This window comes from Trichechus manatus, unplaced genomic scaffold, assembly GCF_000243295.1.
Source record: "Trichechus manatus latirostris isolate Lorelei unplaced genomic scaffold, TriManLat1.0 scaffold00170, whole genome shotgun sequence".
Lineage (NCBI taxonomy): Eukaryota > Metazoa > Chordata > Mammalia > Sirenia > Trichechidae > Trichechus > Trichechus manatus.
Genome location: NW_004444106.1, coordinates 5,202,926 through 5,227,675, shown reverse-complemented (window position 1 = coordinate 5,227,675; position 24,750 = coordinate 5,202,926). Strand labels below are relative to the sequence as shown.

Here is a 24,750-nt window from a genome sequence, read left to right as displayed (position 1 = left end):
TGAAATGGAACACACAGAGATCAATATACTAGGCATTAGTGAGCTGGAATGGACTGGTATTGGCCATTTTGAATCAGACTATTATATGGTCTACTATGCTGGGAATGACAAATTGAAGAGGAATGGCATTGCATTCATCGTCAAAAAGAACATTTCAAGATCTATCCTGAAGTACAACACTGTCAGTGATAGGAAAATAACCATATGCCTACAAGGAAGAGTAGTTAATATGATTATTATTCAAATTTACGCACCAACCACTAACGCCAAAGATGAAGAAACTAAAGATTTTTACCAACTTCTGCAGTCTGAACTTGATCAAACATGCAATCAAGATGCATTGATAATTATTAGTGATTGGAATTCGAAAGTTGGAAACAAAGAAGGATCAGTAGTTGGAAAATATGGCCTTGGTGATAGAAACCATGCTGGAGATCGCATGATAGAATTTTGCAAGGCCAACAACATCTTCACTGCAAACACCTTTTTTCAATAACATATACAGTGACTATACCTTGCCGAACGGAATACACAGGAATCAGATTGACTACACCTGTGGAAAGAGACAATAGAGAAGCTCAATATCATCAGTCGGAACAAGGCTAGAGGCTGACTGTGGAACAGACTACCAATTACTCATATGCAAGTTCAAGTTGAAGCTGAAGAAAATTAAAACAAGTCCACGAGAACCAAAGTACAACCTTGAATATATCCCACCTGAACTGAGAGACCATCTCAAGAATAGATTGGACACATGGAACATTAATGACCAAAGACCAGACAAGTTGTGGAATGACATCAAGGACATCATACATGAAGAAAGTAAAAGGTCATTAAAAAGACAGGAAAGAAAGAAAAGACCAAAATGAATGTCAGAAGAGACTCTGAAACTTGCTCTTGAATGTCCAGTAGCTAAAGCAAAAGGAAGAAATGATGAAGTAAAAGAGCTGAACAGATTTCAAAGGGCTTCTCAAGAAGACAAAGTATTATAATGAAATGTGCAAAGATCCCCAAAAGAGAAGAACATGCTCGGCATTTCTGAAGCTGAAAGAACTGAAGAAAAAACTCAAACTTGGAGTTGCAGTATTGAAGGATTTGATGGGCAAAATATTGAATGACACAGGAGACATTGAAAGAAGATGGAAGGAATACACAGAGTCACTGTACCAAAAAGAATTGGTCAACATTCAACCATTTCAGGAGGCAGCATATGATCAGGAATTGATGGTATTGAAGCAAGATGTCCAAGCTGCACTGAAAGCACTGGCGAAAAAAAAAGCCTCCAGGAATTGACGGAATACCAGTTGAGACGTTTCAACAAACAGATGCAACGCTGAAAGGGCCCACTCATCTACGCCAAAAAAGTTGGAAGACAGCTATCTGGCCAACCAGCTGGAGGAGATCCATATTTGTGCCCATTCCAAAGAAAGGTGATCCAACAGGATGCAGAAATTATTGAAAAATATCATTAGTATCACACGCAAGTAAAATTTTGCTGAAGATAATTTTAAAAATGGTTGCAGTAGTACACTGACAGGGAGCTTTCAGAAATTCAAGCTGTATTCAGAAGAGGACGTAGAATGAGGGATATCATTGCTGATGTCAGGTGGATCTTGGCTGAAAGCACGGAATACCAGAAAGATGTTTACTTGTGTTTTGTTGACTATGTAAAGGCATTTGACTGTGTGGATCATAACAAATTATGGATGACATTGAGAAGAATGGGAATTCCAGAACACTTAATTGTGTTCATGAGGAACTTGTACATAGACCCAAGAGGCAGTCGTTTGAACAGAACAAGGGAATACTGCATGGTTTAAAATCAGGGAGATGTGTGTCAGGGTTGTATCCTTTCACCATAGTTATTTAATCTGTATGCTCAGCAAATAGTCTGAGAAACTGGACTATCTGAAGAAGAATGGGGCATCTGGATTGGAAGAAGACTTCACTAACAACTTGCGATATGCAGATGACACAACCTTGCTTGTGGAAAGCAAAGAGGACTTGAGGCACTTACTGATGAAGATCAAAGACTACAGCCTTCAGTATGGATTGCACCTCAACATAAAGAAAAAATCCTCACAACCAGACCAATAAGCAACATCATGATAGAGAAAATACTGAAGTTGTCAAGGATTTCATTCTACTTGGATCCACAATCAACGCCCATAGAAGCAGCAGTCAAGAAATCAAACAACACATTGCACTGGGCAAATCTGCTACAAAGACCTCTTTAAAGTGTTAAAAAGCAAAGATGTCACTTTGAGGACTAAGGTGCGCCTGACCCAAGACATGGTGTTTTCAATTGCCTCATATGCATGCAAAAGCTAGACAATGAATAAGGAAGACTGAAGAAGAATTGATTGCCTTTGAATTATGGTGTTGGTGAAGAATATTGAATACACCATGGACTTCCAGAAGAACAGGTCCTGCTGGTGTAGTGGTTAAGAGCTCAGTTGCTAACCAAAACGTCGGCAGTTCGAATCCACCAGCGACTCCCTGGAAACCCTGGGGGCAGTTCTACTCTGTCCTATAGGGTCTCTATGAGTAGGAATCAACTCAATGGAATTTTTTTTTTTTTCCAGAAGAACAAACAAATCTGTCTTGGAAGAAGTACTCCAGAATGCTCCTTAGAAGCAAGAATGGCAAGACTTCATCTCACATACTTTGGACATGTTATCAGGAGGAACCAGTCCCTGGAGAAGGACATCATGCTTGGTAAAGTAACGGGTTAGCGAAAAAGAGGAAGACCCTTAATGAGGTGGATTGACACAGTGGCTGCAATGATGGGCTCAAGCATAGCAAAGATTGTGAGAATGGTGCAGGACCAGGCAGTGTTTCGTTCTGTTGTACGTAGGGTCGCTATGAGTCGGAACGGACTTGACGGCACCTATCAGCAATAACAACAGCCTCCTAAACTGTGAAAATAAATTTTTGTTTGTTAAAGCCACCCACTTGTGGTGTTTCTGTTATAGCAGCACTAGATGACTGAGACACTACATGATCTCACTTACGTGAAATAAGCAAATATATAGAAACCACATTATTAGTGGTTACCAGGGGTGGGAGGGAGGGGGAAAGTTTTTGTTTAGGGGGCATTGAGTTTATGTTAACGGTGGTGGAATAATTTGGAAAAGGTGGGCAAAAATGGTCGCACAGCTTGGAGAGTGTCATCAATGTCATTGAATTATACATGTAGAAAGTGTTGGGGAGAAACTTATCTTTAAAAAAGTCTGCGTCCCAAGCTCCTCCCACCTGCATAGCTGTCCCCTCATGGTTGTGTCTCAGAAAGTGCTGTGACCCCATCAGCAAGGACTTTTCATAGCAAATACTAGCAGGGACATTAACCTATTTGATACCTCAATTGACTTTTGGGGACCTAGGCACAGCCAGCTCAGTGTGGTTACCATCTATACACAGGTAATTTGGTGAGAGGAGTTTTCTAGCCATGATGAGCGCCCTCCCCACCCTCATAGACAGACTGCAGACCCCTTTCTCTGCAGGCTATTGGGGCCACACCCCGCTGGGGCTAGCCTAGGGTGTGGGAGGGACAAGACTCCTGGGGCAGTGGTGCAGGTCCCAAGGCCCCCAAAGTAAAGCTGGAACCACTGATAACCGTCCAGTGGCGTAACAAACTGGGTCTGTCTTAACAAAATGATCTTGCTGACTCTTTCCCCCAACCGACAATCTGCCCAGTGCCACTGGCTCCCCCTCGTCTTTTCCTCCTCCTTGTCCTGCATCTGCAGGAGGGCAGGTGGGCTGGAAGCCTGTCTTTTGAGGAATCTATTCTTTTCCTGTGCCTCAGTTTCTCCCTGCTGGGTGAAGGTGAAATTATGTCAGGCAATGCCATTTCCCCCGATCTTGGCAGGGACCCTGGTGTTTCTGATCCAGGGGAGTTGAAGTCTTAAAGGAGAGACTAAATAAATATAGACAACAAGGCAAAAAGGCAGGAAAGGATTCTGGGGATAGTAAGCATCCAGGCAACCCTTGCAGGAGGCTCAAGATGGTGAAACTTGAGTTCTACAGCAGGCAGGGCTTAGGTGGTATTTTTGTTTCTTTCTAAGGTAGGTTGGTTCAGGGATAGGATTCTATTTTAGGGCTAAGGGGGATCTTAAGAATGAACTTGCCCAGTTTCCTCATTTTAAAGATAGAAACTGAAGCTCAGAGAGATGAAATGACTTGCTGAAGGTCACACAGTTTTCCCAGTGCAGCACCAGCACTAGACCCCAGGTGCTTGTTCCCCGGGAACGGGAGTGGAAGGAACCAGAGGATGTCTGGGTGCCGAGAAAGCAGTGGAAAGAAAGGGACATGTTCCCAACATTTCTCACTTTAGTTTTAAAATTTATTTTATTCAACTTGGAAAATGAGTACAAATCCCTGGGTATTTTTGGGGGTGGGGGCAGGAGGGGAGGCAGGAAGGAGGGAGGAGGGAGTAGGAGCTGGGGCAAAGTCTGAGCATCACAGTGGCTGTCTGGCTGTCTCAAGTTCCTGCCCAGGGAGGCTAGGGTGGCGGTTGGGCAGGGAGCTCAGGTCCGGAGGAACACCATGGTGAGGAGGCCTGGAGAAGGGAGAAGGCAAGAACAAGGTCAAATGAGCAGCCTGGTGATATCAGCCCTCCCCCTGGCCCTGGAACCCCTATCTCTGGGGCCTGGATTCCCAAGTCACTACTGTACTCACCCAAGACATAGGCTGCTACCAACTTCTGTCCCAGGGAGACATGCAGGACTTGGGGCAGCTGGCTGCCAAGTTCATCTTGGAGTGGGAGCAGCAGGAAGGCCACAGAAACTATCCCCGTCAGCAAGAAGAGAAGGAAGGAGCTGGTGGCCAGTTGTGGGTGGGCGTCTGGGAAATAAGGTTCATCAGAACCTCCAGCCCCCATTTCTGTCCAACCCCAGGCCTGACCCAAGGTCCTACAGGCAGCAAGCTGAAGATGGAGAGTGTATCCACTTTTTACTGCCTGCCCAAGGCCACTACGCGTGTACTCTCCTCCATGGAGCCTCTGTCCCCACAGCCACAAGACACCCTCTTCCTCTGGTCCCTCAGCATTCTTTTTTTCTTCACTCTGCCTTGATTACAGTCTTCTGCGTACCTATCTGACAGGCAGGAACCTCTCTATATCTCCCATACGCAGCACACATCTTGGTACAGCATAATTGTTCAGTACGTGTTTCTTATTGAACTGACCCGAGCTGGCACATGATGGGAAGGACTAAAGTTAGAGCTAAGGAAGAACTTCTTCTCTAACCAAAAGCTAGAAACCAGAGAAACTGCCAAGTCTTCTCCTTCTAACCTGATAAAAAAAAAAATCAACTCACTAGGAATGTTTCCACCAAAAGGCAAAAGACTGAACAAGAAGATGGCTTCAAATCCAATCCAGCTCCTCTGTAGGCCAATGCTAGCTCCTCCCTCCCTACAGAACTCAAGAATCCCCATCCCCAACTCACTCTCCTGGAAGTGTCTGGCGGCAGGTGGTGGTGTCCAGGCAGGAGGACCTGGGTGGGGGGCTGAGTCCTGCCGTGCCTGAAGTTCAAGGGGGTAGGCTGGAGCTCTCAGAACCGAGGGGATGTCCTTGCGGCCTACCACTCGGCCCTCGGCTCCCTCCTCAAACAGCTCAATGCGGAAGCGGTCCTGGACGTCATAGTGGCTGGGAATGGGGGCCACATGGCGAATCACACTGATCCAAGGTAGGAGAAAGGTCCATTGAGAAGAAATGAGTGAGAGGCAATGCCTCAAGTGGATCCAGGCCCCATAGCTTCTCCTCACCCTCCCAAGAACCTTTCCCTCAGGGATGCAGAGGCTGGGGAAAACAGGTTGAAGAAGACTGGGACTCAGCACGGTAATTCAGAGAAAAGTGGCACTGACCCTTGGTTTCCATCAGCCTCCACACCCCCCTTCAACTCACATATCAATGCAGGACTGAGGCTTCACATATCCTTCTGCGTCAAACACTGTGTATTTGGCAGGTGCTGTGCACAGGACTGAGGGGTAAAGACACACAAAGAAACCTAGTATTGCCTCATAGACAAGCCCTGCCTGTGGAGGGACACTAGAGTCCACCTTGCCTTCCACCCCAGGTCTGGACATGACTCCTCCAGCCCACATGGCCCCCCAGTGCCCTGCCACCAGTCCCCAGATCCCTAGTATGAGGCCCCCACCCCTTCACCTCGGAAGCGAAGCGCAGCTCCCGTGGGATTATAGAGGGTCAGCAGCTGCCGAGGTCCGCTCCGCTGGTCCGCTCTGAATACTAGATCCGGAGGGAAAACAAGGACCGGGACAACGGGTCCCAAAGGAGGAGCGGCGCCCCGGGACCCCGGCCCAGGGGCCCCCGGACCCACCAGCTCCTGGTCCCGGGGCGCCCCACGGCGCATGCAGGCTCTGGGCGGTCGGACATCCGAGGGCAGAGCTCAGGGGACAGGGCCTGGAGTCTAGAGGTGAGGGGCGAGGGGGGCGAAAGGGTGGAGAGGGGACGGGATGAGATCGTGGGGCAAGGCCTGGGCTGATGCCGCCGCCGCTTCGGAACCCCGCTAGATGGGCCTCGGGTAGACCCTGACCCAAGAGCCCCAAACCGTTTCGCTTTCCAGCTCTACACTAGGTCCCGTTAGATCCCGCCCCTAAGTCCCACCTAGCTGTTCACGCCCACCCCGCTAAACCCTGCCCCTCGCTTCTCCTCAGGCCCGGCTTCTATCTCCATAAACTCCGCCCCTCATCAGGCCCCGCCCCTTTCGGGTGCACCGGAAAGCCCGCCCCCTCTCTTCCTCCCAACTCCACCTGCTCCAGCGGCCTTTTCCTGAGCTGCCTCTTAAGCCTCCTGTTCTCCCGAACGCCCGTTTGTGTGTCTCCGATCCCTCCCTGAGCGCGGGCGGGAGCTCCTTAGTGCTTCCGCCTCCGAAGAGCCGCCGGTGGTATTATTCTTGCCTTTTGTCACAGCACCTGCCAATCAACTTGTGGCCTGACCAAGGATGCCATCTTCCCAAGAGTCCCGCCTCTGGCGCCTGTGATTGGCTTGATCCCAGTGATGTCAACGTTTTACAGGCGTCTCTGGTTAAGAGAGCGTCTGCCCTGTAGTGTGCGGGAGAAGACGGAGGTGGGTATGGGAGCTAGGCTTTTGTTCCTACCTCCCACTCTGAGACAGCCCAAAACACTACATCTCTCACAAGGAAGCACTCACATTCCAACTCAAGGCTCACCCTAGAAGCCTCTGCAGCAACCAAAACCTGTTTTCTAAAGTATTAGTTTAAGGTTAGGGGCCCTGGTGGTGCAATAATTAAGGTCGGCGGTTCGAACTCACCCAGAGGATCCGCGAGAGAAAGACCTGGAGATCTGTACCCGGAAAGATTACGGCGTAGGAAACCCTGTGTGGCAGTTCTACTCTGTCAAACAGGGTTGCTATGAGTTGGAATCTACTAGGCAGCACACAACAACAGCTGGAGGTTGCTTCCAGCTGGGACTGGGATCTCAGCCCAGGACTCTTTTCCTGTTTCCTTCCTTCCTTCACAGGCCTAGGAAACCACATTAGCACTGAGAATTAAGAATTACCAAACTCAATTACATCATCCCAGCAAATCTTCAACGTCACTGTTACTCTCTTTTTACAGATGAGGAAACAGCTTCAGCAAGGTGGTAAATCTTACCCTAAACAAACAAACCCGTTGCCATCGAGTCAATTCCGACTCATAGTGACCCTACTGAACACAGTAGAACTGCCCCATAGGGTTTCCAAGGAGCACCTGGTGGATTCGAACTGCCAACCTTTTAGTTAGCAGCCATAGCTCTTAACCACTATGCCACCAGGGTTTGCAATCTCACCCTATATCACTCAGTTAGCAGTGGAGTTGATCTTACCTGAGAGCCTTCCCTGAGCACCCTAGCAAGTGTAGAACCCCCCTTCGTTCTATCCCCCTACCATGCTTTATTTTTCTAATAACACTTATAGCACGATCTACAGCTGCTAACCAAAAAGGTCGGCAGTTTAAATCCACCAGCCGCTCCTTGCAAACCCTATGGGGCAGTTCTCCTCTGTCCCACAGGGTCGCTGTGAGTCAAAACCGACTCTACAACAATTGGTTTGGTTTGGTTTTGGTTTATTTTATTGTTTATCTCTCCTCCAGTGGAATGTACTCCCCACAAGAGCAGGAACTGTTTTGTGTTTTGTTGTACCTTCAGCACCTAAAATGGTGTCTGAATTTGGAAGATACTCAAGAATTATTTTTGGAACAGAGTGAATAAAATGAACTTTGAGCAGAGATCTGACTGAAGTTAGGAAGCAAGCCATGGAGATATTTACGGAAGATAATTCCGGATAGAGAAAACACGAAAGGCAATGAGCCCTGAAGCAGAAGTGTACATGTTCAAGGAACAGTGTGGAGGCTTATGTGGCTAGAACAGAGGGCACAAGGGAGACAAAAGTAAGAGATGAGGAGAGGAGGGAGGAGGGTTGAGGGAAAATACAGATCACCTAGAGCTTTATAGGCCACACTAAGGATTTTAGATTTTATTCTGAGACAGATGGGAAACTATGGGAGAGCTGTGAGCAAGAGTGACAAGATCTGACTTACATTTACAGTAAACATAGTAGAATGAATGAATGAAAAAACACTTCCAAGATGGGCCTCAAAACCATAGAAATGGAGATCTGACGCCAGCCTTAGTTGAGAAACATTTATTTGGATGAGAAAGGAGGCTGAGAGCCAGAGGCCCGAGGCTGATCTAGGTCTCAAGCCTAGGACCCAGCAGCCATCACAGGCTGGGAGGGGCACCTCCTCTTGCTTAGGTTGGTGAGGATATGGTGCTGGTTGGGCCGGTAGAGAACCACGAAGCTCTCTGGAGGAATAACTGGACCTCTGTTCTCTTCCACTTGACCCATCAACAGATAACTGGCCCCTGGGGGAGGGGGAAGGGATTGAGAGCTCATGTTACTGAGACTTTGTCAACATATCTCCTCATCCTACCACCTGTTCCATTTTCATGTGGCTAAGTCCCATTTCCCCACATCTCCTTTACCTTTTTTCATGGGAGGGCACTGCCTGCAGGGTACGTAAAGCTTCAGGGGGGTATCAGTGGGTGGAGAAGGCAGGTCCAGGTCTCCGGTTTTATAAGCACCAATGAGACTGAGGGTAACAGTGATGCCCTCGCCTGGGCCCCGCACCATGGACTTCACTGTTGCTGTCACCACTATAGGAAAGTAAGGGTGAGGTGAAAAGGAGATAGGAGGCCCGGACTGGAACCAGAAGGAAGGGCGGCTTTGGCGACAGGCCGGGGTTAGAAGAGCTGGAAGAGCAGGGCTGGGGGCTAGGGCTTCTCACCCAAGCTGCTGGCACAGAAGTTGCTCTGCAAGGTGCCTGTCCGCCGACACTGCTTTGGGCAGGGAGTGCTGGGAACATCTAGGAGGGAGGGGAGGCTGTTTGTGGAGGGTGACCTACTCAGAAGTTGCACTTTCCCATAGTGGTCTCAGAGATTTGAATTTGTTCCAAGCCCTATCCAATTCTGGGTCCCAGTACCCAGCACCAGCTATTGGCTCTGGGAAGGCATCCAAGTGTTGTTAAAACAATGATTGAAGGAGTCAAGGAAGCAACTCTAACACAGCTCCCTTCAGTCGGCGCTCCCTTCCTCCCCCTTCTTAGACTCACCCGGGCCCAGCGGGGTCGCCTCTGCCTCAGGTGAGGCCTTCGGTTTCTCAGCAGGTGACAGTCGGGGCTTAGTGGGGGGCTTGACTTTGGGACCGGCTCCTGGCTTGGGGCTGGGGCCAGGCTGCCCGTCCTCTCCCGGGCTCCTGGCCGGCCCTGATTCAGCGGCACCCCGAGGCAGGACCCTGTAGGAGGCCGAGAAGCCGTCGGCCGTGACGCTGAGGTCGGAGACGAACTGGACGAGGAGCTCGTTCCCTTCGGAGGAGATGGGGCTGCGGGAGCAGGGGAATGCAGGGGGGTGCTCAAAGCCGGCCGCGCACCCGGCTCCCAGCCCGACTGCCTTTAACCTCTCGGTCTGAGCCCTGCTCGCCTTGTGATCCGCCCACCCTAGACCTTGCGCCAAGCCTCTACAGCCCGCCCCCTACCTGCTTCGCTCAGGTTTTTGGGGTGAGGGAAGGGTGATCAGGTTCCGCCCCTTCAACTAGGCCTCGTCCCTCCCAAAAGCCACACGGTCCCCGCTCTGGCGCCGGGTGAAGTGGTGACGCCGAGACCCCGCTGCCCACCCAGGTCCTGCCCCCTCACCTGGGGACAGTGTCGCCGCAGAACTTCCCCAGCCTCTTGGCGTCGTCGCTCACGGCTCCGTTGAACACGCTGACCGAGTCGTAGCGGCAGTAGGTGTCCGGCTCCAGGTCAAACTTCCCGAAGGTCAGCGAGATCACCTGGCGGCGGAGAGAGGCGGAGGCTGCGCGGGGACCGGAGCGGCCCTGAGGGCGCCCAAATCCTGCACCTCTTACCTCCTCCGCCCCGCCGCGGCCTCCTGGACGCTCGCAGCAGCAGCCTCCGCTGACACTTCCACCATCCACCGGAGCCCCGCCTTAACGCATTCACACCACCGCTCGAAGGATCACACACCCTTAAAACCACGCAGTGTCCTCCTCCCCTTACGCCCCCGCCCCCGCCCCCGAACAATCAGCATCTTGCACCTCGCTCTCATAGGACTCATCACAGATGTTATTTTACATTTTTTGTTCGTTTGTGTGCAAACAAAGTCTGGGTCTCTGTCTTGCTCCCCACCAGAGAAAGCTCAGTGTTTGGGACATAGTAGATGTCCAATAAATCTTTATGGCTGCATGTTGGAGGACGCTGCCTGGGTCCCCTAGAGCAGCTCGGGCGGGGGTGGGGGGTGGGTACCTGGTCCGGGGGCGCGATGATGTGCCAGGAACAGCTGATGCCCGGGGGGTAATCGGATTCGGGCCAGTTGGGCGTAGTCAAGGTTCCCTGGGCCTTCTCCAGCCGCCCCCCGCAAAATTGGTGCTCTGGGGAGGGGAGAGAGGAGCGGGGGTGGGGGGCGGTGGAGACCCTCGGTCAGCTCGGGGAGAGCTCTAAGGCTGGGAGTCCGTGCTGGAAGCTCGGATGTCTGGGTCTCAGGAGGAGGGAAAGAAAAGGGGGGGAGGAGGGGGAGTTAGCAGAGAGAGGGGTGGGAGGAACCAGGCTCTGGGAAGTCTTGGACCTCCGGGTGCCCAGGCAGGCGGTAGAAGGGAGAAGGGGAATTGGCTGGACACGCTCCCTTCTTGCCCCTCCCCCTGACCCGCAGCCACAACGCTCCTCTTCCCCTGGGAGATCCCATCTCCCCGGCCCGGCAGAAAAGTTCCTTTTTGCAAGCTGAAGAGCCCCCACGCTGTGAGGGTGCCCTCGATTTGGGGCGGTCTCTCCCTGAAACATTTGAAGGGAGACTTCTGCCGCCAGGAGGGGTGATGGGACCGCAATCGGGAGCCCCGGACTGGGTGTAAGGGGCACCGGGCCGGGGGAATTGAGTCCCCCAGGCCAGGGGTACCCCCTCACGCCCGTCTAAGGGAGCCCGATTGCGGACGGGGGCGGGCAGTTACTCACCATCCCAGTAACCCCAGGCCCATTCCACCCGCGGGTCGGTGACCCATTTCCGCCTCGCGCCTGGGCGGGGGCCTGGAAGAGGGGGTAGGTGGGAGCGGAAGGAGGGAGAGAAGACGGGGAGGAGGGACTGAAGGGGCAGTTAGTGAGGGAAAAGGGTAAGGGAGGTAATGGGGACCCTATGCTCTTGAGCGCGGGGTTTGTCTTTGGGTTGAGGTTAAGGCTGGGGCGGGGCCTGAGCCGGGGCCGGGGCCAGGATGGGGTAGGGGGAGGAGGAGGTGAGGGAGTTCTCACCAGTGTCAGAGGTGGCCCGCCCGCTGTACCAGAGCAGGAAGCCTCGCCCTCCCGTGCCTTCGTCTGCAGTCATCCTTAGGGTCGCCTGGTTGCCGGGGACGACTACCGGTGCCGGCCGGAAGGTCCCGCAGAAGCGTCCGAGCCGCTGGCCCGAGGTCCCGGCCCCGGCAAAGACCTCCAGAGCATCATAGCGGCAGGCGGGGTGCAGCTCCAGGTCAAAGACTCGGAAGGAGAGGGACACAGTTTGGGCCTTAGGGACCTGACAGCAGGGACAAGGGCGGGGGGGCCCCCAAAGTCAGGCCACGCACAACTAAGGCAGAGGACACCTCCCCTTCCCCAAGAGTTTCCTACGGTAACCGGGCCTGAACTGGAAAGGGGCAGTATGGGACCCACTGGGGAGCAGAGCAGAAGGGCTGGGCTCTGCAGCCGGCTTGGGCAGGGGACAAGGCCTGACGTCTTTGGAAAGAACTTAGAGAGATTGAGAATGGAGAATCAGGATTTAAAATAGGTGTCCTGCGAGGTGTGTTATTATTGGGACTGATGTCCCCACTTTGGGAACATGGTTCTAGGCGTTCCCCTTAGCAGTTAGGCCTTTGCCTGCCTGGACCCAGACCTTGGAGGCTTTGTAAGGGGGTAGTGACCACAAGGAACTTCTCACCGTTATTGTCCAGATGCACTCCTTATTGGGGGGGTAAAGGTTAGGGAAACCTTCACTTGCCACGTAACCTGACTCCCCGGTCACTTCCCCTCCACAGAGGAACACAGGTCTGGAGAATGGAAGAGGGATCAGTCATGAGTGCAGGGAGTAGTGGAGAGGATGATGAGCCAGGGGAACCAGGGAGAAAGGCCTAAGGGATCTGGGGCAGCATAGCCAGACAAGAGGGGACTGGGGTGGGAAACACTCCAGCAGGGAATAAATAAAAAGTGGGACCAGTGGCTCAGGCATCCCTCCAACCCCCCAGAGTCCCCACCCCCACTCCAAATGGAATTCCCGGAATCCTCCTCAGCCCCCCTTCCTCACTCTCCCTCCTCACCGCTCTGCCTGGCAGTGGGGACAGCAGCCGCCTAACTACTTCCAGATGTGGACACAGCCACCACGAGCCGAGGCAGTGGGGGGCGGGAGGGGAAGGGGCGGAGAGGTGAAGGGAGAAGCAGCAATGGCCCTCAGATTGAACCTGGACATCAGGCTACCTGAGCTCCCAACCTCTGCCCTGCTCCTATTCCAGCTAACTACTTGAGTAGGCAACTCCCAAGTCTCTCACTTGCCCTCTTGCCCTGTCTTCTCCCAGACAATATTCTAATTCCCTCCTGGAATCCAGATGTCCAGCTACCAAGCAAGTTCAAAGTCTTGGCTTTCTCAAGTTCCATTGGGGACCAAGGATTGGGTAGGTGCGGGAGACTTGGAGGGCAGAGGATGATGGAAGAATGGGGAGCAGTAACAAACTGCAGGAGACATAGTGATCTTGCAGCAGAGGAAGGACTAGGGATCCACAGAGGGGTGGGGGCTGTGGGCAATCTGGAGGGGGGCGTTGTGTGTTAGCAAAAGAATCTACAAGATCCCACAGGCACAACCCCCCCAGGAGTCAGGGCTTTTGAAGCTCACTCGAGCTATCTGGAAAGTGCCAAGGGACCTACCTGGTGTAGTTGGGGGTCTGGCCCTGGGCGAGGGGCAGCAGGGCCCAGGCAGTGAGGAGGGGCCCCAGGAAGAAGGCCGTGGCAGCAGGCAGCATGGCTGGGGGCAGAGGCACTGAGGTCCTCGGGACAGAGGCAGCAGTTGAGTTTAGCAGCGGCAGCAGGATAATCAGTGCCAGATGAGGCAGCCTCGGGTGTGTGGGCGTGGGGACTGGCCAGTGGGGCGGGTGGGGGAGGCGGGACAGGGAGAGCAGAGCCCGGGCAGTGGCGAGTCCAGGGCCTCTCTAAGTCTAGGATACATATTTTCCCTTTTTTAATTATTGTGCTTTAGATGAAGATTTACAGAGCAAATTAGTTTCTCATTAAACAATTAATACACATATTGTTCTGTGGCATTGGTTGCCAACTCTGCAATGTGTCAACACTCCCCTTCTGGACCTTGGGGTCCACATGTCCATTTGTCCAGCCTTCCTGTTCCCTCCACCCTCTTGTCCTTGCCCCTGGGCTAGTGTGCCCATTTAGTCTCATATACATGGTTGAGCTACGTTTATTATTGTTTTATGGGCCTGTCTAGTCTCTGGCTGAAGGGTGAACCTCAGGAGTGACTTCAGTACTGAGTTAAAAGGGTGTCCAGGGGCCATGCTCTCAGGTTTCTTCAGTCTCCGTCAGACCAGTAAGTCTGGTCTTTTTCTGCAGGACACAGATTGACCTAAGTCGGGGGTGGAACAATGGGGGAGCATCAGGCCTTCAGCCAGAATCCGGGCATCAAGTAATCACAGCTGGAACCCCACTCTGTCTGGCGTCCAAGCAACCTGCAAACACAGCCTCGGTCCTTCCCCAGGACTCTCCAGCCTACCCACGATCCTCCCCCACTCCCTGCTTCCTTGGACTCCCATCCTCTTACCCTCTTCCTGACCATCCCCTGCCCCAACTTATTTTCCACTTTAAGTTCCTGTCTTTCTCCACCCCCAGTCATTTTCTCTCCCAAATATTGGAAGGTACAGGAGGGAGTAGGGAGGCATGGTATGGATGTGGATAATGAGTGTCCCTCATAATGAAATTTTAAAGTGGTAAACTAGTCTGCTTTTCTCATCCATGCCAGCCAGAGGGACAAAGGAAAGGAGACGCTACTTGGGGGTAGTTGAGGAAGAGGAGAGTGGAGACCAAAGAAGGAGCAACTCTGTGCACACCACCAGAAGGGAGGAGAAAGTCAGGGAAAAGGACATGTGAGGCCAGACCTGGGGGGATGACTTCCTAGCAGTGAAGGGAAATGGGTAGGAAGCTTTCCAAAGTCAGAAGAAAATGGCTTCCTCAAGATGGGGATAAGTCTGATAGAGGAAGAGGGAATAGAAATATACTATTTTATTAGGAATATGAAGGAAGTCTAAGAGGGGAAGCAGGTACCCTGTGTTTGCTGGGTTGTTCCAGAAGGTGGGGCTAGGATTTCCAAGTTGAAAAGACTGGGTCAGGTCTTGAGAGTGGGAAGGGGAAAGCAAGCTGAAGAACTCAGGTGCTGCCAGCTCAGCAACAACTGAAAGCTGAGCCACTTCTGCTCTTGTTCCTGCCAGCCCTGCCTCCCCGCCCCATTTCACTCCCAGGGCCCAGGGTTCCAAACCAGGCCTCACATCAGCCTTTTATTCTATTTGTCCATCAAATCTCTCATTCATGATAGCCAGGTTGGGGGCTCCTCCTGGGCAACCCCCTGAACATTGTATAAAACAGCTCCCTGCCCTATCCCGTGTCCCCCTCCCCATGCACACACACAGGGTTTATTGCTACCACTCCATCTCTCCTTAGCCCCTGGCCCAGGGCCAGACTTTCCCTCCAGGGGTGAGGCTAGGAGAGAGGGGTCAGCTCTCAGGGTCCGGCGGGCCTGGGCCAACCCCTCCAGCAGCCCCCTGCAGCATGTCCAGCGCCTCCCAGAAGAAATCCTTCTGTGCAGCCATCAAGGGCATCCAGCCCACGATCTCCTTCATCTTCTCCATGCGGTCCTGCAATGTGGGGCAACTGTGGATCTGGCTGAGGTACTCCTCACAGGCCCGGGCCGCCCCCCCAGGGTCCTGGGGGGGCCCAGCCCCCAGGCTGAGCTCAGGGGTCCCCACCACCCTGCTGGCTGGCAGGTCCCGATAGGCGAGATGGTGCTCGATGTCATGGCTGGACAGCATGTAGAGGCACTCTCTGGTGGAGCACAGGGAGCAGGCACACAGAGGGACCTTGGAGGAGAAACGGGCATGGCTGAGTGAGGCCCTTCCTGCAGGGGTTCCCAGGACGCCCTGGCTACTCAGAACTGTTGTGTTCCTCCCTCTCAAACCAGCCCTGAGTCGGCAAGTGAGTTGACTGCTGGCTGAGCCCCAGGGTTGTGTAAGGTCGGAGAGAGCTGGGAGCCATGGTGCCTGGCAGGAAAGGGCGAAAGGGTGGTACTGGGGAAACAGGGCCCTTAGGTCCCCGCAGGAGCCCCGCCTACAGCTCTGTGGGCTACCTGGCTCTATCTCTCCTGCCCTCCCTGGTTGCCTGATCGCCTGACCTTGACGTGGAGCTTGACGAAGGAGGCACTCCCCTTAGGCCAGCCAGGGAGGCGGCCTCCAGCCCCACAGCCGCAGCCCAGCAGCTCCTTGCTGAAGTCCGAGCCCTGGCTCAGTACCAGGGAGTGGTTGAGACCGCACCACAGGGCAATGGGGCGTTGCAGATAATGTACCTGAGGACACAGGGCCAGGGTCCCTGAAGGGGATCACCAAGGGACTGGGGGCCCAGGTCAGGGAAGGTTGACAGGAAGGCTCAAGGAAAAAAGTAAACTAGGGAGGGAAGAAACGGGATCAAGCACCCCTGTCCCATGAAGTCGCCTTGATGACTGCAGATGGGCAGCAATGTCTCCTTCTTGGTACTCCTGCAGCCCCTAATGGTCTAATCAAAGGGGTCGATCTAGCATTTCTGTTGGTACCTTGTTTTTGCTCCCCAGAAAAATAGGTCCTGAGGGTCAGGGCCTGCTGTCTACTCCCTCATTCTCACCTGCTTGTGCCCACTGAGTCTGGCCTCTCATTTGGCCTGCCAGCCCAAGCGGGAAGGAATTTCCTTCCTCTTCTCAAGGGTTAAAACCCCCTCCCTGTGCAATTCCAGAGCCCTGGTGGCACAGCAGTTAAGAGCTCGGCTGCTAACAAAAAGGCTGGCAGTTTGAATCCAACAGTCGCTCCTTGGAAACCCTATGAGGCAGTTCTACTCTGTCCTGTAGGGTTGTCATGAGTCAGAATCGACTTGACGGCAACGAGTTGGGTTTGGTTTGGTTTTATGGGTGCAATTCCAGGTTAGTGCCCAAAGAAGGACTTTTCTCCCACTTATTCCCCCCATTCCCCTCTAGCACTTTTAATTTGTCATGTCACTGCCTTCAAAAATGGCTACCCTATTTTTTTTTTAAAAAAAAAAGTCCACCTGACTGTTGCTGCTGACTATATCACCAGCCTAAGATTGGCCACATTTTTGGTCCTTACCACCCAGTCTTTCCTGAGCCTTCTGAGATCTGCCTCCTCTTCCTACTACGCTACTGACACACTCTCTCCAGAAACCAAACCAAACCCCCTGCCGTCGAGTACATTCAGACTCACAGCGACCTTACAGGACAGAGTAGAACTGCCCCATAGGGTTTCCAAGGCTGTGTATTGTTATGGAAGCAGACTGCCACATCTTTCTCCTGTGGAGCTGCTGGTGGTTTCGAACCGCTGACCTTTGGGTTAGCAGCTGAGTGCTTTAACCACTGCACCACCAGAGCTCCCTGCTCTCTCCAAAGGCACTGTCAAATCCCAGGGCCTCTCCTGCACACTCGTTCTGACAATGTTGGTGTTTAATTTTTCAGACACAGATAAGTAATTCAAGGTCATTAGAGAAAAACTGTAACATATTGACAAGCAAAACTTTAAAAACTCTTTTTCATTGTTTGCTATGTAAATCTATACCTAATAAAATAGTATATTTCTAAACAAAAAATGTGCTTGTACTAGGTAAACCATTTCATAGTTTTTCACCTAAAAATATGACGTGAACATCTTTCCATGTCAGTAAATACTTTCCCATAGTCCCACTCTCTCACCCTTAACCGCCCTGTCTTGTTTGTGGGGCACATCTCTCGTCTCAAGGACAACTCCTCTTCATTCCTCCTGCCTGCAGTGGTGGCCACTCCCCAGGATTTGCTCCTCTGTCTCTATTTTGGTCATTTCAACCTTCTTCCAGCGTGGACTCTCTAATTGTCAGCTATGCATTTCCACTTTAGTGTTTTACTACCACCGCAAAAAGTCCAAATCGCACTCCTTCTCTTTCCTCAAGCCAGCCTCCCTTTCCAACTCACTTTTGTAGGCAATACCATCTTTCTTCAAGGGGTCTCTTTCCAGAGCCATGCTTGTCATACCCCACCCCTCTTCACATCTAATAAGTTATCAGGGCCTATTCATTTTCTTTTAAAATATCTCAAGTATCTATTCATTTCCATTCTCCCTGCCATTGGACTAGTCCCAGGCCCTTGTCTCAAGTGCTGCCATCACTCAACAGTGTCCTAGTAGGCTTCCCACTCCCTGGCCTCCTGAGCACTACTGCCAGGTGACCTGTCCTCATTCACCCTCTGGGGGTGCCTTTTCCTGCTGTAGAACCTGCAATGACTTTTTCCCAAATCTCTACTCCTGCAGGCTTCCACCCACTAGATAGCCTCACTTCTCACTGATTCCCAATACCTGCTCTGCCACAGGCAGATCAGTCTTTTCACTGTCCCGCATATATGCATGTTTTGTTCCCATCCCCACCTGAATCCTATTCTAACCCCCCAGGCCCTGTTTAATCTCACCTCTTCTAGTTCCTCCAGCCCGCCCAGGCCCTCCCATACTCACTAAATTCCTATCACTCCTAGAGTACTGCACAGAATGGCGCGGAATTCTACCTCACGGGGCCGACCCTGGTAAGAGAGGCAACAGTATCACAGGCATTACATACTGACTGGCTTCCTTTCCCTTGGGAGCAGAAAGTGGGATCTGTGGACATTGGCACAGTGGAGAGATTCAGGGGTTCGGGAATGGGAGGAGGGGAGTCAGGATGAGAATTGCTGGGACACAATCTCACCTGAGTGGGCTCCCCTCGGTCCATTTTGTCCCCTGTTCCCAGCTGCCCATATCTGTTATTTCCCTGCATGAAGATTCGGCCAAATTCATCTACCAGGCCAAGGTGATTGTAGCCAAGAGCACAGAACAGGATCTAGGAGGTAAGATAGAAAGGTGAGGTAGGCACTCAATTTCCTCCAGAGGAACTCTGAGCTCCAGAATCTCCCATTCCTAGCTGATCTCTTTTGTCCTTGCCTCTACCTTACACTTCTCCCTGGGTCCCCCGCCCCTCCCTGTAGGATTGTTTGGTTCCTGCCCTATTTCAGGCTCTTGGTACCTTCCAATCCCTAAAGCCCCTCCCCCTTTGGTCTGCCCCTTCCCTCCAGGATCCTACCTTGGCAGGCAGTGAGAGAGCAAGCGGCATCTGCTGGTCCAGGGGGTCAAAGGCTTGAAGGGTCCCAAAGAGATCACGATACACCCCTGGGGTATGCACCTCAAAATACACTCCCCCCTGGTCTGGGGGGTGGGGAGCCCTCAGCTCAGCAGCTTTGGGCACCAGTTTCCTAGGGATAAGGCCCCACCTGGGATAAAAGCTGCAAGATCCAGGGAGCCTCACACCCACCAGAAATGCATCAGCTAAATCTCGAACCTGAACACACTTTTTCATTAGGACACCCTAAAGGGTTTACCATAGGGCTAGAATACGGAGAAGGGTGTCAGTCTTTTCAGGGTTTGTCCAAGGCTGGGATCTTGAGAAGGGTGGTGGTTCTTACCCGTGATGTAGAGGGTACTGCTCTGGTTGGAAGCCATGCAGGCCACACGCAGATGAGGCAGGCAACGGGACACCTTCCTTAGGGCCAGCTGGACTGTGTAAGAACGTGGCTGATCCAACTGAGTTTCATCCACTACCAACGAGTAGATCTTTCCTTCCTCTGGGGGGTGTGGGCAGGCAGACAATTATGTGGGGGAAGGGGACCCTTCAATATCAACTTCCCCATCAACTCCCTAAGCCATACAGGATAAAACATTTACTGCCTGGAGTGGAGTTAGAAGAAAATGGGTAGAGATGAAATAAAGGGATAGTGACCTCAAGTTCCCCAGACTCCAGCCCCTTACAACCAAAAGCAAATCAGGGAAGTACTTCAGCATGAGAGATGGAGAAAAAATCTAGCATTCAGATTTGAAAAAATCCAATGAACGTTGGGAAGAACAATGTTTGGGAATTTAGATCCCTGCCTGGTGTTAAGAAGTCCAGGGGGAATCAGGCTTAGGGGTGTGGCCAAGTTTAGAGGCACACATTAGAAACCTGGGGAGTAGTCTGGGGTTTAAAGTGAGGTGCCTGGCATGCAGGTTAGGGAGGTAAGAATTTAAAAAACCAGGGATTCACTAGAGCAGTTGTTTCCAAATTATTTTTTTGGCCCTTTATTCATATGAAATACTAGGCAGAATCCTAGGCTAGGAGAAGATAAAAGCAGATCTATTTGGTTTGAAACCAGGACGAGGCGGCATGCAGAGCTCTGTCTGAAAGTCTTCCCTCCCACTCCCCTGCAGCAGGTCCTGAAGAATCTACAGGAAACAATTTGAAAACCACTGCTTTAGGCCACACCTGTGAGGAGCAGTAGAGCCCGCTGAGTCTCCTGACCAACCAGCACAATCTGTTTGAAGCTCATGGAGTGGTGGAAGGTCATCTTAAAGACACGCTGCCCACTGGACTGCAGATAGACCTCCACACAGTCACAGGCCCGGCTGCCAGTTGAGCCTACCACTCCCAGCTGCTCCCGAGTGGCCAACACATAGAGGTATTTACGGTAAACCGTGTCACATCTTGGGTCCGAGGCAAACTGTGGGAAAAGATAAGGGTATCTGGGACCTAGGGCCTTGGAGGAGATAAGGCTGGGGTAACCAGATCCTGGGTGGGGAGATGAGATACTTGGGTCCAGAGTTGGGAAATGAAGACTTGTTTTCAGGTTCCCAGTATGGGAGGGCAGATGTCCTAAGAGGTGTGAGCCCTGGTTCCCTGGAGGAGGGATGGGTTCTCGGCTGCCAGGGTTCTGCTACTCACATCCTTGGCTCCCCTACACAACACGACATAGCGGCAGGCCCGCTTCCACTGGATCTGGCCAAGGGTGGAGGACACCAGGGCATTTTTGAGGAAGAAGAGGGTCCCCGCATAGTCAAGAATGAAGACGTGGTCCTTGGTGGGCAAGAAGCGGCGGTAGCCATGGGCTAGCAGGGGTGCCACACTCTTGCTGAGACAGCGGCGGCGGCCCCCAAATGCCTGGAAATACAGGCCCTTCGTGTCTAGAGGAGGGAAGGAGATGGAAGGTTCAAGGGGTGGGGATGACACAAGGGAGATAAGTCAGAGCTTAGGCAAACAAGATTTCTCAGACACCCTGGTGTTTTGCTCCTCTCCATCCGTAGGACTAGGGCACAGACCCCTTCTAATGGAGATATGGGAAGCTTCGAAGATACCAGTTACGGCCCATGTCTGAATTTTAGTTCTCTACCCCACCTCGGCTTAGGGCCGTACACATGCTTCTAAGTGACCACTTCTTTGGTCCAATCTTTTACTAGAGACATAAAGGGAAATATAAGAATAAATACACAGACAAGAGTCAGAAAGAGGAGTGAAAAGGAATGACTAAGGCCAGTAACCTTCCCTCACCCCCCAGCTCTGGATCTGCTATGTGGAGGCCAATCTCCCCTAATCTCCCAGTGTGCAGCAAAGTTGAACGGATATGGGTGTGGGTCCCTGGGAGGGGAAGGGGTTTAGAGCATGGTTCTCAACGTGGGGGTGAATTTGACCCTCTGGGGCCGATTAGCTGTCACAACCACGGGAGATGCTATGGGCATCCAGTCGGTAAAGGCCAGGAATGCTGCTAAATATCCTATAACGCATAGGACAGCCCCCACCACTCCAAACAAAGAATTCTTTGGTCCAAAATGTCAACAGTGACAAGGTTGAGAAACACTGGCTTAGTAGAGGGGGGAAAACTCCAGGTTTTGAGAGTAGGGGATGTTTCTTGGGTAAAATTTGGAAGACAGTTTCTATATGGAGACTTGGTAGACACACTAGTAATGAGGGCTCTGTGTGGGATGTCTATCAGAGGGTGGCTCTAGGGACTTGAAGGGAGTACTCAGTGGTGTATGCTTGAGTCTAACAAATTTCCTAAGAGCTCTGGAAGGTTGGCTCAGAGTGCTGAGGTCATCAGACAACTTTACAGAGCAAGTGGGATCCCAGAGTAAGGTAGGACAGAGGCAAGGAGAACTGGAGGTTCTGGGGAAGGTGTACAGTTAAGAATGGCAGCTCTCTTCCAGGGCCGGACCCCAGCACCCTGCTCTCGTAGGCGGGGGCTGAGCCTGCGACAGATGCGCCTCCACACGCCCTCTGCATCGCACACTTCGTGGAAGTAATGGCAGGTCTGGCCTAGGGCGACTACATCTCTGACTGGAAGGAATGAGATGATATGCTCCACCTGGTGGGCAGGAAGGAGGAAGCAGGGGTCACTGGGGCCTTCTTGTTGTCTGGCCCCCAGTCCTTTATTTTCAATACCTCCCCCTAAAGACTCACCAGCTCTGGTGGGAACAACTGAACAGAAATAGGGTTCCCTCTCCCCTTCTTCTCTTCACCCCCAGGCTCTGGGCCACATGAAGGGCAGCTCCGCTTCACCTACTCGTGGAGAAGGGGGAGTATAGGGGTTCCATGAGGGTCGTGCCTCTTTCCCTTCTCCAAGCCTGTCTTTCAGTAACTTCTGTCTTAAGGCTCATAGCTCTGACTTCCAGCTCTCTGCTGTCAAATCATCCCATCTCTCTTTCCAGGTCCACCAGTCACCCTTCCCTGTCTGCCTTGTTCCAACTTCTCCAAATAAGTGCTCCCTGTGACCACTTGCTGCCATCTCCCTGCCCTTCCCTGGTCTGCCCCCTCACCCTGAGCCCCTCCTCCTGTCCTTGTCCACACAGCCAGGTGAATTTTTGCAACTTCTGTCCCTTGTTTCTCCTCACCATCCTGACTGCCCCTTCCCTGGTCCTGCCCTCATCTCTCTGGGCCCCTTGGGCCCGTGTACTCAGCTCCCTGGCTCCTGTCCCTGCTGCTTTTCCCACACCATGTCCCCTGCCTGGGCTTGGAGGACCTCTGGGGCCCCTCTGCCTCCTAGACCCCTCCCCCAATGGAGTCTGGGGCAAACAAACCTCTCTGTGACCTCACTGTCCAGCCACTGTGACCTATTTCCCTAACTTTGCCAGGGATTATATTTCATAGACAGCTCCTGGGTTCTAGCTTAGCTCTAGCCACCGAATGGCTCACAGGTATGCATTTTACAGAAGAAATAAAGTATGAACTACTGTAGATGAGGCCTTTTCTTTCAGGGAGTAGTAGGAAGTTTTTCCACTTGAGGCCTTTTTAGCACTAACTCTGTAGAGAAACTCTGCTGAATTCTTCATAGTCCAGCAGGCCAGGGCCTCCAGGGAATTTGTAGCTCAAGAGGATAAACTAAAACAACAATAACGACAGCAACAACAACAAAAAAAAGTATAAACCCAGTTTGGTAGTTGAGGAGGAAAGGTGACTTGCTAATGACCACCTATCTCACAGAAGCATGCAGCAGGTATAAGGGAGGACAATTCAGCACAGACCCCTTAGAGTGCCCTGAGAAACACATCCAAAAGCAGGTGTTTTCCTCGGACAGAAACATCATTGTGTGTACAAAGGGCAACCTGTTAAGGTGGGAGAAAGGGATAGATTTACTTTCTTCCTCTGAAAGCTTAGAGTATCTCCCAGAGTCTAAGCCATCACCTTAGTCTTATGGGGGTGAAGTTTATGAGAAGAAAAAGTTGGGGCTGTGTCTGTATAAAAAAAAAAAAAAAAAAAAAACCAACCCTGTTGCAATTGAGTCAATTCCAACCCATAGCAACTCTATAGGACAGAGTAGAACTGTCCCATAGAGTTTCCAAGGAGCACCTGGTGGATTTGAACTGCCAACCTTTCGGTTAGCAGCTGCAGCACTTAACCACTACTCCACCAAGGTTTCCCATAAAGGTAGGGGCAAAAGATTTCACACCAATAAATCCAAGGAGCTGCTGGCTTTTCCAGGGGCTCAAGGGAATCCAGTCGTGCTGGACAACCAGCCCTTAGCTGCACAGTACTACAGAATTATTCATTTAGTGTACTAGGTAATAGATTTTGTCAATCATCCAGTCAAATTCTAATTTATAGTGACAAGTAGACAACTAGGTTAGGATATCTAGGATAGAATTTTCATAATTTAATATTTAAGAATATTAGCATCTGGGATATGATTTATGAGAAGGAAACTTTAGTTTTTTGTGGGCAGGCAACTATTAGCATATTATGTGGAATAGATTAGGTACTTATTCCACTAAAGGGGATGTTAAGATCTCTAAGAGACAGAAAAAGTATTTTCAGCTTCCTCTTGTATTTGTGTCCCCTTTATCCCCTCCATTTCACCTCAGGAGGCAAACAAGAGGTTACGAATAGAAAAAGTACATTGTCAAAGCTGATGCAGTGGCAAAGAGCCTGGTGTCAAGGATTAAGAGACCTCGCTTCTAGGAAGTTGCCGCTTGCTCTTGCTAACTCATCAACTTTCCTCCCTCTCAGTTTCCTCACTTGTAGCCCGAAGGCCTTCTGCTAAATGATGGGGTCCTTCCTAGACTCTAAAATTCCCAGGTCTCGTCCCCACAATTCCTGACCAGGAGCCGGGCAGCGGCGGGGGCACGCCTCTGGTTAGGTTGGCAGGCGGGGCGAAAGCCTGCCGCCGCCGGCCCGGGCCCATTCGGGGCTTTCCTCGTCTCCCCTAACCCTCCACCTACATCCTCGCTCCACGACTGGGGCATCCACCGTCTTTGGGAAGCCGCCCCTCCCGGTAGCCCGGGACCCTCGCAGGCCTTCGCCTCTGCAGCCGGAAACGGTCTCCAGGGTGCTTTCGGCTGCAGCAAGTACCCTGCGCACTGGCCTCAGCTGCTCGCCTTGCCCCCTCGATCTCTCTCACGGCCTCCACGCTGGCTCGCTCCCTAATATGCTCGGCTTGCACACCCTCCAGCCCCTGCACTGCTCCCAGCCGGCCGCAGCGCGCCCCACCGCGCTCACACTCTTTACCTCAGTCTCAAAGTTCTAGCTCACCCGCCTCCTCCTTAGCGAAGGGACCGCCTTCTCGCCCATGCTATTGGTAAGTAGAGCCGTCCCTCAGAGCAGAGGCCTGGTTCCCTCCGGAGAATCTAATTGGCCT

At 52.0% G+C, this 24,750-nt stretch overlaps 3 protein-coding genes across 4 annotated transcripts; all 3 read right to left on the bottom strand.

The window, feature by feature from the left end:
- Window positions 1-4,324: 4,324 nt before the first annotated feature.
- On the bottom strand, window positions 4,325-6,609 carry MOSPD3 (motile sperm domain containing 3). 2 transcript variants are annotated; one of them, XM_004386727.1, is made up of 5 exons: window positions 6,164-6,609; window positions 5,903-5,978; window positions 5,445-5,674; window positions 4,678-4,842; window positions 4,325-4,558 (listed from the first exon to the last, which is right to left on the bottom strand). In XM_004386727.1, exons 1-5 carry the CDS (start codon window positions 6,366-6,368, stop codon window positions 4,527-4,529), a joined length of 708 nt encoding a protein of 235 aa, XP_004386784.1. In that variant the 5' UTR covers window positions 6,369-6,609; the 3' UTR covers window positions 4,325-4,526. The 2 variants fall into 2 exon arrangements, with proteins under 2 accessions (XP_004386784.1, XP_004386785.1); XM_004386728.1 differs by having other exon boundaries at window positions 4,527-4,558; window positions 5,445-5,644; window positions 6,164-6,368.
- Window positions 6,610-7,010: 401 nt separating this feature from the next.
- PCOLCE (procollagen C-endopeptidase enhancer) lies at window positions 7,011-13,534 on the bottom strand. The gene is made up of 10 exons (XM_004386793.2): window positions 13,440-13,534; window positions 12,463-12,571; window positions 11,805-12,063; window positions 10,815-10,939; window positions 10,206-10,342; window positions 9,627-9,895; window positions 9,303-9,380; window positions 9,001-9,171; window positions 8,556-8,880; window positions 7,011-7,059 (listed from the first exon to the last, which is right to left on the bottom strand). Exons 1-9 carry the CDS (start codon window positions 13,532-13,534, stop codon window positions 8,720-8,722), a joined length of 1,404 nt encoding a protein of 467 aa, XP_004386850.1. The 3' UTR covers window positions 7,011-7,059; window positions 8,556-8,719.
- A 1,522-nt stretch (window positions 13,535-15,056) lies between these two features.
- FBXO24 (F-box protein 24) lies at window positions 15,057-24,297 on the bottom strand. The gene is made up of 11 exons (XM_012558489.2): window positions 24,205-24,297; window positions 22,436-22,681; window positions 22,080-22,178; window positions 21,801-21,984; window positions 20,571-20,809; window positions 20,115-20,349; window positions 19,282-19,440; window positions 18,903-19,024; window positions 18,531-18,662; window positions 15,961-16,131; window positions 15,057-15,649 (listed from the first exon to the last, which is right to left on the bottom strand). The coding sequence occupies exons 1-11, from the start codon at window positions 24,295-24,297 to the stop codon at window positions 15,287-15,289; spliced, it is 2,043 nt and encodes a 680-aa protein (XP_012413943.2). The 3' UTR covers window positions 15,057-15,286.
- Between the last annotated feature and the right edge of the window lie 453 nt (window positions 24,298-24,750).